This window comes from Pinus tabuliformis, chromosome X, assembly GCF_031772625.1.
Source record: "Pinus tabuliformis cultivar Carrire ecotype Pingquan chromosome X, CPIR1, whole genome shotgun sequence".
In the NCBI taxonomy this organism is placed as follows: domain Eukaryota; kingdom Viridiplantae; phylum Streptophyta; class Pinopsida; order Pinales; family Pinaceae; genus Pinus; species Pinus tabuliformis.
In genome coordinates, this window is record NC_142308.1 from 364,133,227 (window position 1) to 364,144,954 (window position 11,728).

At 38.5% G+C, this 11,728-nt stretch overlaps 1 protein-coding gene across 2 annotated transcripts in view; it reads left to right on the forward strand.

Moving 5' to 3' along the window:
* Positions 1-8,405, forward strand: part of LOC149140012 (mediator of RNA polymerase II transcription subunit 11) — a 95,735-nt gene extending 87,330 nt beyond the window's left edge. The window contains exons 3-4 of one of the 2 annotated variants that reach the window (XM_089448969.1): positions 7,322-7,498; positions 7,731-8,405. In XM_089448969.1, coding sequence (XP_089305095.1) covers positions 7,322-7,495 — 174 coding nt within the window. In that variant the 3' untranslated portion in view covers positions 7,496-7,498; positions 7,731-8,405. Of the gene's footprint in view, positions 1-7,321 lie in introns of both variants that reach the window. The other variant, XM_089448968.1, reaches the window with a different exon arrangement.
* Positions 8,406-11,728: the final 3,323 nt, after the last annotated feature.

Genomic DNA, 11,728 nt, shown 5'->3' on the forward strand with positions numbered 1-11,728 from the left:
TTCACACCTGGAAACACGCTTCGGGACAAAAATTTGAAAATTGTTCTTACTTGAAAAAACCCTCAACTAGGGTATATGATCTGTTGTCCTAAACCTTCAGACAACCCTCCATCACCTAGAAGAGTCATTCCTTTGCCCTTTCAAGATGCCAATTCTTGCAATTTGAAAGTCACGATTCTGGGCATCGCTTTCTAAGATTTTCGGCCTTCTATTAGGGCACCTGTACAAACCACATGTCTGCCATAATACGACCTGGCCAGACCTCCAAACTCCTGCTCAAACCTCATGCTTAGGATTCTGAACTTGCTTGTTGATCCTTTAAGGTTATGTGGCCCTCTTCCTGCAACAGACTAGGCCTTATGACCTTTTAGTACATACCTTACAGGGGTCTTGGCCCTCTCCTTAAGTTCTGAACAACGACAACCCAATTCACAGAGATTTGACTTGCATTCTTGTGTCCAAAACCTCATCCAATCACTCACAGCAACTCCTTCTACTCAGCCAAAATAGATCTTAAGAGAGCAAAACCAACCTCATCCTTCTCCAAACATTTGGTGTGACTCCTTAGGTCTTGGGCCTCATAGATTGCCTCTCTTCTCTTGGATGAATGCACTAGGATGGATAATCAGCTTGGTGCTGGTTTAATTCTGTACTTGCTGTAATACCATGTAGAATTTCTACGAAATTCTGCACCTGCTAATATGAACAATCTGAAACTAATTTCTTTTCATATAGACACATAGTTCCTCTACTTATTTTGCAGCGGAATAGGAATAGAAATAAACACAGTCACATAATAATCAAGACACAATTTTCTAGAGAACCCAACTGGGAAAACCCTCTGCTTGCTTGAGAATTTTATTGATAGGATCTTTATAGCAATGGATCGCTTACAATACGACTCTATCTCAATAGAAACCAATTTGATTTCTCTGCTAGAACTAAGCTTGAAACACCTACAAGTAACCTTGATCTTGCTCTCTGAATTCTTGCACACTTTTGGAGGCCTATTACTCACCTCGAAAATCCCTATTTTCTAGCGCAATAGGTGCTCCTATTAATAGAAATGCTCCCTATTTCCTACTGCATTCCATGCAAGAATTCATCTCTTTCAATAATTCGCACAAGCTCCTCTTGGCAGCGTTTCTATTACAAGCTCACACAAGCTCCTCTTGGCAGCCTTTCTCTCACAAGCTCACACACAAGCTAGTTCATACAATTATGATTACAATTGTGTCTTCGCTTCTCCTTTTAAAGCAATTCGGATGGCTAAAGTTAGCAAGTCTTAGTTTTAGGAAAGTTATGTTTTTGTGTTTGATGAGTTAACTGAGTTGAATTGACTCATGCAACTCGTCTCATCTCAATTCTAGAACTTGAGATTCAGTCACTTGTCCTTTTCCCAAATTAACTTGCACTAGAAGACAAGAGACTCGACCTTCCACTTCAACACATTACTTAACTGCTTCTTAACTTGTCCTAACTTTTAGGAACTCATCCTTAATTATAGGAACTCGTCCTAATTTGTATGGACTTATCCTAAATCTTAGGAATTCGTCCTAACTCATAGGAATTAGCTCCTAACTTATTGATTCCTAACTTATAGGAATTCAAGCATGCTAAGGAAGAACTCGTTGAAGTTCCTTTGATTAAGGCACAAATGATGGAGCTTTTCTCACTACTATTTTCAACACACGGACTCTGGAGATCGGTTATCGCTATGTCCACGAAAACATTGTTTGGGCAGATCCACCCAAATGGATCACTTCCTGCTGGCTCATTAACGAAGCATATCCTCGAGATTGTCAAGGAGTTTTGACCTCGTGACCTCTAAATAGCGAGGTGCTTTAATGAGGGGAACTCGACCATTGAGCTAACCCTCCATGCTTTTTTATTCTTGAGTTATTTTAGTTTTCTAGAGATATAACTGTAGCCTTTAAGCTTCTTGACAACTCTCTATTGCAGGGTTCATTATCCTAATTCTTTTCGAGGAAACACACAAACCAATTTTCTAATTGTCGTAAATGTTCTTGTTCTATCCTTAACATGTTGGTTCTCTAGCTGATTTTAATTGCATAATTCGTTGTATGAATCAATGTTGCAAACATCAACATTGGGATAAAATTGGAAAGGGTCTTGTTACCCACCAAAATGGGTAACTGTATAGGAGAAAACATTTCTCCTATTATTGACAGGCAACTGGTCAACCATGCAACCAACAACCCCTGACAACCACAACATTAGCTGATTATATGCCATACTTCTTCGCCACTTGCATCAACCATATGCTTCTCACCCATACGACATGAGCACATGGACGAAGTTGGGCTTCTTATCAAAAGGTACTTTAATATGTTGCAATCAGGTGCTTATGCTTGTTTGTATTTGAGCATTTGATATGGATTATGGTGTGACCTAGAAGGAGCGGTTTTGATCGTGATCTTTTTCTCTTACCTTAAATGGGGGGTTGATCTTTGATCCTAGTCCAGTGGGACCTCCCCTAATGGTCTAATGGGTATATGAGGGGCACTACTTGGGAAACCCTAATTGAGATAACATAGTTCCATCTATCCCTATGTCATACTTAACACTTTCAATCATACATTACATGCCCTTATCTCACATCCATTCTTTAGGTTCAACTGACCATTGGTTCTTTGTGATTTGACACCCAAACATCTACATACTTGGGTAGGGCCTGGAAACTTTGCCCTGAAATAGAAAGAGCATACCATGGCCACAAAAGAAAATTAAAAGAAAGAATGTCAAAATGCAAACGTTGGCTGGGACATACAAATTAGAATGTGGGAAAAAGCCTAGCATGAGCTCTACCTCACTCATTATGGCCATCACCCGGTTCTTGAGCACATGTTGCTCCACTACATCATAAAAAGATACCCTCGCATGTCCCAAACCCTATGAGCGAGAAATTGACTCATCATTAAGGGGTAATACAACCGTTATACATTCAAAACAAGATCTAACCCTTGAGCTATGAGTAGTAATACAAAGGAAAATCAAGAAAAAGTAAAAGGCACACAACAGGGGTAGAAAAAAAGGCTGAGTTGATATCTCATGCATCCACAATTGCTCTCTCCTCACATCTATACACTTAGGATGTGGATCCCCATCAACTAGTCCCTTTGACCATGGCACTTGGCCATGAAGCCTTATCCCCTCCGTATCATCATTATTATTCACTAACACCTATTAATTGAAGGGTGGACTAAGGAAATGCCACTTTCCCTTAGGGGTTGGAAACACCTAATAGGGTTGTCATTTAGCCACTCCTACCTAGGGAGGAAACACCGTTGTGAGCTCAAGGCCCTGATTTTGGAAGGGAATCCTTATTTGAAGTATTGAATAGCCCATTACATTCAAGCTTGGTTCACTTAGATGCAATAATGATTTTTGTCCCTAATGACTGGTTGCTTTCACTAGAATTTGTGTTTTGATTGTCAGGTGGTTTAGCAACCCATGTATGGGGCACCTTTCCATAGGTACCCAGGCCATTAGAGAAGTATATTGGCACTAACAGGTGAAGCGTTGAGAGCCTTAGACCTCCTAGCAACAACAACATGTTACACATGACCTTGGGCACCTCCTGCACCCAAGACGTTTTGCCACTTTGCATTGGATTTGATGATTCTTTAGGATGATAGACCTAGACCCAACGTGCCCCCAAGCCGACCTTAGCACCTTATGAGGGATGGAATCTGATTCAGGGACCAGATGAGGATGGCCTCGCCCTCAGAGACTTGGGAGGGCTAGTAGCACTTGGAAAGCCTTCAATGCTAGAGTAGAGATGGGCATTATGACCCGTTGGAGACCACTTTGTGGTGCCCCAATTGGATTTTGGGACCACAAAGAGCCATTGAGGTGAATTTGAGGGCCAACCCTCAAATCATGATTTTTACATACTACTGTACCACATTGGACACCTCATGGCGCTTGGAGATTCCACTTGGAACTTATTTTATTCATGATGTTGGCCCTAGAAGGCTAGCGGCTCACACATGTGGGCTTATTTTGCACTTTTGATCAAAAGTTAGTGGGTTGGCTTGTAACCCAAGGGTTTCTTGTGATTTAACTTGTTAGTTGGGGCTTTTAGGCTAATATTATGACTCATCCTCCTCGTGTGAATAGAGGAGAGGGCTTTCATTTCATTCATCATCACTTGGACTATTTCAGCCCTCGTTAGGAGAATTTTGGTCTCTTGTATCTTTGGAGAGATGTGATATATGGAGAATATTGTTTATTGGAGCTCTTGTCTTGTCCTTGGAGAAGTTATCTTGGATTAATGAATGGATTGTTCATGCATTTTATCTTGTAAGTGAGCCTTTTATTGATGAAATTTTGATCTTATGTCTAATGTATGGAATGTGTTGGTTATCTAGAGTTTTTCTATTGGAAGAATTATTGTTGAAGATTAATTGCATAGAATCTAGATATCATCATTGTATGCATTACTCATGAATGAAATGTTAACGGTAGTCCCCTTAGTGAACTTTTGAATTAACTCTTCCAAGTGAATATTGATCCCTCACAAAGGTAATAATTAGGGTTTTGTGCTAGGGCATCAAAATATTGTTACTCCTTTGCAAGATTTGGCTAATCTATCAATCCCATAGACTCCATCAACCCAAGGACTAGGCACTGGTCTTGTCTAATAGTTGATCAACCTTTATCCTATCCATAAATTGATTTTCTCTCTCCTAATATCTCTATTTTCAGCCCTCTTAAGGACAAGTGACCTCATCTAGGGCTTACTGCGAATTTGTCTATAAGGGGAGTTTTTGGCATTACAAGGATTCAACATCAAGAGTAGAAATGGTTGCCTCAAAATCATTTGTCTTCGTGGCTAGTCTCTCCACTTTTCTCCATAATTCTTTTTGCCCTAGCTATTTTTCCCTAGATGTTGAAAAGTGTAACTAGGTTTGGTATTCATAAAGACGTGTAATTGATGAAAAGAAGAAAAATAAAATTATTATTGTAATGCTTGTCTCATGGGTTTCATGAGCAAGGAATTTTATTTTAGTGATGGCTCCCATTGTGAGCCTTTAGGATTTGTCATCTAGTCATAAAAGTCAATTTGAGTCTATGTCATGTATGAAGGACCCTTCTTGGGCATGTTACATTTTGTATGAGTCATTAGATAAGTATAAATAGCCCTCCAAGACTTGTCACAAGTCCTCCTCCAAGTCGGCCTGCAAAAGGAAATGAAGATGGCTCTAGAAAGACATGTTGGCCTAGTCTTGAAGTAATGTCGGCCTATTGTACATGGACAAACCACTATATATAGAGGTTCTTGACCTCACTTGAAGGAGAGCAGAACAAGCATCTGAAATAGAAAAGAAGTGCGAAGGAAGCAACCTATATTCCAGCGAAGAAGTGGAGGAAGAGTAGCCGCAATATCTTGGACCTGTTTTGGATGATTCCTCCCACATGTGCAAAGAAGAGGAGTACAGTCTGCAGTAAAAGGAAGTTGAATTGTTACAACTGTGTTTCAAGACCGAATCAAGGAAGAAAAGAAGATAATCATTAGGCTGAGTTGTAGTAGAACGTTCTTCTATCCAAGCGAAGGAGATCAAGATATAAAACGAGGTCAAGTGCTGCAACTAGGGTTTCTAAAGGAGGGCCGAAAGGAGCAGATCTGATCTAAGGGCCGAAATCTGAAGATTAGCTAAGGAAGGTGGGAGGAGGAAGGAGTTTGACTATCATTGACTCAAGGAAGCAGAAGTTAAATAAGGAAGCCTTGTGACTTGGTCTTGGAGTGGCAAATAGGTCAAGGGTCTTGGTCTTGGTATTTGTCAATTGGAATCTCTATAAGAAGAAGAATTTGTTCGGGTTTTCCTCTCAAGAGTGAGAGGTTTTGGCCTTGGCTGATAGCCTATATTCTGTGTCTCTTGTCTCTTTATGGTTTATGCTTGGTAATTGTTTGATGAAGAATAACATTATAATAACATAAGTAAAAGAAGATCCTAATCAAGAAGTAAAAAGCATTCACAAGCAGTTATCTAAAGAAGAGAAATCACTTAATATTGATGCCCTAGATTTCTCAACAGGAGAAACCCTAGTTTGGTTAAGCTTCTACTTGAGGGCTTCTTGAAGGTTTCATGTGCTATTGTCTTGCTAGAATACATTGTTGGAAACCTTTTCTTGGTACCTTGACCTTAAACCATTCCATTTTACACAGTATTACTCAAGCCCTAGGTCTAGTGTGACTTAGATTGGCCTCTCTAAGGGATGTGAATTGCCTCCTCCTCATTGTTTGAGCCTTGTACTTAGGTTGTGACATCCTTTGGAAGCCTATTGTGTCACCTTAAACCTAAAAGCCTAGAACTATCTCTTGTAGGTGACCTAATACTGGGACACCTCCCATTGGTGAAAATCTATAAAGAGCATTTAAAAAAAAACAAAAATCTATAAAGAGCAGGGGGTATTGGCTATCGTGATAGTGGGCCACTACCTCATTGTTGTCACTTGGTCTAGTGTTTGCCTTGTAGGATACCCCTCTACAAAACTTGCTAAATTTTGCCTCAACATGTCCAAAAAACCAAAAAATTGTAAAAATCAAGAAAATATCAGTAAAATCAGTGAACATCGGCAAAATTAAGATACCACCAAAATATCGATAAAAATTGGCAAACATTGGCTAGGCGAAAAAATAGTGATTTCGTGATAAAATCGGGATGTTTGCAACACTGCTGTGCATTGGGCTGCAGACACATCCCATGATGTTCACCGTCCTTTATAACTTAAATAATACTGGCTGGATGTCTTCTGCTTGCGTGTATAGGCTGTAATGGCTTATGTTTGCCTGTTCTATTTTTGTTTCAGATACTGATATAATTGCCGCCTTGTCCTTTCCTTTGGCAGTCTTGTCAGTTGGTTGCTTAGCATAATTTCCAATTTCATTCTGTGAGATGCAGACTATTGTGTGGGTCCCATGTTGGTAAACTGAAATGGATAATAGTTGAAATCCTGATAAATTCAAATTTAGTCACTAATTAGACGCTAAGAAATTGTGCCTGGGACAACCATTTCTGCACTGTTTTTATTCATAATACTTCTGTAGTTGATTTTAGAATCTACAATATGAGTAAGTCAGTATTCCCATTGGATGATACAACCTTTTTCCCCTAGTGTGGGAAGGCATTTGATATTCTTAGATATAAAAAGGCTTTTGAGTAATAATAAAATACACTATTGGTGATAGTCTTGCATTAGTTGGAATGTTTTTTTTATTAGATAGGACAATTTTTTTGTTGCTTCTGGGAAAGAGCTTTTAATTTATTCATGGCTGTGCTTTTGGTTCAACTAGGACATCCAAGTGACACTGAGGGAGGAAATCAAGAACATGTGTGAATACCGTCCATTTGAGTATTGTGACTATGCTTCTCGTACAGCCGCTGAAATTAGTTGCAAGAAACTTGATTGTGTAACTGGGCAGTTGGATGACATGGAAGAAACCATCAATCAATACAATGGGAAATGATTGGTAATATCTTAGGTTGCACTGATCCATAATGATTTTGTCCCTGCTTCATTTGTTTTAATATTTTGAATATAATGTTACGTTATGCATATCATGTGATGCTTTTTGGGGAATGGAAGTCATTTTATAACAAAGCTAGTGATTCCGACAAAATTTAACTGGTTACTACATGTTTATAGTATATAAGATCTACATACTTATGCCTAATTATGTTCGTGTCACATCATATTGATAGTAAGTTGTGGGTGGAGAATGGTTTCTTTGGCAAGTGGCATGCTATCTAATACCATACTACATGAGCAAATTCACTTGGATGAAGGCTTGGATATCAGCAACCACAAGGAAAACATATCCTTCAGTCAGTGATTTTGTCTCCTGTTGATTGAGTGGAAAAATTGTCCTATATCTATAAAATTCTGATAGAAATTTTATCCTCTGCAAAAGTAAAATTGAGTAAACTTGTTATATTCCTTTATTTATTTAGTACCGGATTTTGAGTTCATAGTTTCAACTTTTAGCAACAATAATTGTTTGGCTAGAAGTCAACTAGTATGTTTTGTAGTGTTCTCGCTCAACTGTATTGGCACTGTGACTTTTGTTTGAAGAACTACTAGCTTTATGAAGATAGCATGAATGCTGGAGGACATCTTTGTTTCAAAACCATATGATGAAAACTATTAGGGTATTTTGATTATCAAAACCCATTTCACATATTGTAGATGATTTTATATCCGAGAGAGATGTGGTGATTAGGTTGTTTGCATGAAGATAATGTAATGCCCTTTATGTTTATTCCCTCATCAGGGCTTAAGCCTTGGATATATCCCCTGAGAATGATGTATATATCACGTTAGGTTTTCATGGATGTTCAGGTTGTGACCGTTGTTTTGAAATTTGGTTTCCTTGTACAGAGCAGCATAAGCAGATCATCTTTTTTCTCTAATGTGTCTATTTGCTTTTGTTACTCCGTTTCTCTTGCCAATGAATATACAGACAAACAAAAGGAGTGGCATCCTCCTGCTGGTTAATAATTTCATTTATATCTCATTCTTGTTTTGACTTCACCAATCCTCGGCAGGTGCCATTCAACTGCAATTTCTCTTGATATGTGCCAATCCTATAACGAAGCACTAAGTAATTTGCTTGGTAATGGAAACATGCAAACAATCAGTTAACAGATTCCAATCACTTGTAATTAATAAACTGATATTTCTGTAAATATGTCCCTTGCATTCTAATTAAATAACTTGGAATTAAAACAACAACCTTGCGTTCAAGGCACATATGTAGAAATAAGATTATCCAAAGATGGTTTTATAGTTAGAGAAAAAGAATAATAAGATGATTCAAAGATTGTTTTATGGTTAGAGAAAAAGAGAACATAATTAGAAAGTATGTTGAATGCATTTATTGCATAGAAAGAAAGTGTCTTTGCGTGTCTAGGTCATCAATGCAATGATCACACTGTTTAGAAATTGCACTTACATTGTAGTCCTGACTGGACTGTCAATTTGCATGTCAAGTTCAATGGAAGATGGGCTTCAATTTTACACTTGGTTCCATTCCCATCCAACATGGATTAGGTCTTGTTTCCTTCTCGGGCTCCATTTATATTAACCCAAGGGGCATTTAGATAAACAACATTTAAACCTGCAAGCACAATGGGATATGGGCTTCAATTTTGCACTTGGTTCCTTTCACATCCAATGCAGATTAGGTCTTATTTCCTTCTCGAGCTTCATTTATATTAACCCAAGGGGCATTTAGATAAACAACATCTAAATCAAATCTTTGGATTAAGTTGTAGAGTTACATAAAGTGATGACTTGGGTACCATTTATCAAGGCTTTATATATAGATATATTCACAGGTATAAAGTTGTATATTCCATGTGAGGAATATACATACACTATCAATATTGTCAATATCCATCATGTCGCTTGTGGGAATTGAACTTGGGTGGGGAGGATTGCGTTCCTTCCTCACAACCACTCAAGATAACCACAATATATATATATATATATATATCTCCAATTATGTTTTCTCTATATGCTCTCTAACTATTAAGATAAGCTAAGTATGTTAAGATAAACATAGAGGGAATTTTACAAAAAAGGGGCTTCACATGTATCTGTTGGTTTTTCAAAGGACTTCTAATATATGATTTCTTAAGTTAATCTTTATTGTGTTCACATCAATCATAAAACAATTACAAAAAATCTCAACAATATAAACAATAAATGACAGTAGGATTGTAAAGAGATAGCCAAACACATGAGACACATAATTTTACCCTAGGAAAAACCACTTGGGGGAAAAGCCTAGCAACCTTTTCCTTGGAGAAATTATTGAGTTCAACAAGAGATACATCTAATCCTTCTAGTCAAAATGAATGTCACACTGACCAACAAGAGAGCCCTGGTCAAACTTGGTCAAACTGCCCTCTTATCAAGTCATATAGCTGCCCAAAAGACTCGGTCTAGTTTGCTTTGTTAGGGCGAAATTTCGACTTTCTTCTGCACCCAAATAAACTTGGACCTGTTGCCAGATACGCCTAGAAACTTTGCGACACGTGCGAGGTCAACAAAGAGAGAAGATGTTAGATTTGTCTTCGTCCTTCTTGTCCTTTACTCCATTGCTTAGATCAAAAGATACTATGTCTTGTGTGTGTGGTCGAATGGTGCCAAGAGGTGGAGGTTAAATATCATATATATAGACTTCTTAGAAGGCCAAATGGGTGCCACAACAAGTTGGGCCGACTTCATCATGTTGAGGGTCAACTTGACTTTCTTGGTGCCAAAATATTCAAATTTAAAAAGTCAAATTCTTTCTTTTGAAAATGACATGAAGAACATGCCTTGAATTTAATATTATTTGGAGGGCTAAAATAGTAATTATGAAGACTGACCATAGCTACAAAAATCAACACTCCCTCTTAGCTAGGGAGGTATTCATAATGACTTCATCAGATGTTCTCTTGTTGAATAATTTCTCTAGGAAAATGTTGAATGAGCTAGCTATGTTGATGTATCTATCCACTAACTGTAGAAAGCATCCTGCATCAACATCATGCTCAACAAGTTGTCACTTGGAGCCATTCACCAATTATCCAAGTCGTCACTTGGAACCTAGTCAACACCTGTGACCTATGGTGAAACCCTAGGCTATTACCATTCCTGCATGTTAATTGAATGGTAACTCTCCTGCTTGATGCTAGAGGCACTCACTCGCCCACTTGGGGAGCACTTTGGGCCTTGATGCTCTCTGGGCCATTCTTCCTAGCCACATTTTGTGGCCCCTGGTCAATACTTTGACCTATCTATATTTTGACCTAGGGAGAATGTTTGCCCCTTGATGCAACAACATCAACACTCCCTCTAACCGAGGAAAACATTCTCAACCACTCCGGCTTGTCCCTGAAGTATACAAACTTCTCAAGCTTGTCCCTGAAGTATACAAACTTCTCAAGCTTGTCCCTGAAGTGTACAAACTTCTCAAGCTTGTCCCTGAAGTGTACAAACTTGTTCCTGAAGTATGTAGACTTCGCCCTGGGACAAAGGCTTTGTGAGAATGTCAACAACCTGCTCGAATGTAGAAATGCATTGGAGGCTCACTAATTTTTGTACCATGTCTTAGTGCTTTATTTCCATATGCTTCGACCTGTCATCATGGTCGTATCCTCCACTCGATCAAACAATCCCGTGAGCAGTTACTTACTCCACATTGTTTCACAAGTCACTAAACTAACTACAATATACTCAAGCCTCTGCGGTCTTGAGTGCGATAGATGTCTTGCTAAGCAGAATCCAAATTGAATCATCATCTTGATGTGCTCTTCCTGTCTTCAACACTCTTTTCCCAATCTAAATTTGTATATCCCTGCAGCTGTACTTCTTAATTCACATCTAATTGTACCATGCAGGTACCCAACACATGCCACAACCACTTTATGGTCACTCTGATTGGGTGCTTCCTCTGACACCGAAACAAATCCTGTTGTGGTTGTTGGAAATACTGGGGGGGGGTGAATCAATATTCCTTTTCAGTTGTTACTTTTACCAGTTAGATCACTTATAATTAGGACACAAAATGAATAATAAGAATAAATACTTTTATTAATCTCAATAAATCAAGTACAATATTTGTGTAGGGCTCCAACCTTAGATGAAGACACCAATCTTCAATCTCCCAAGCTCCAACTTGTATTTTGCCAAGCACTGACTTGGACTTCCC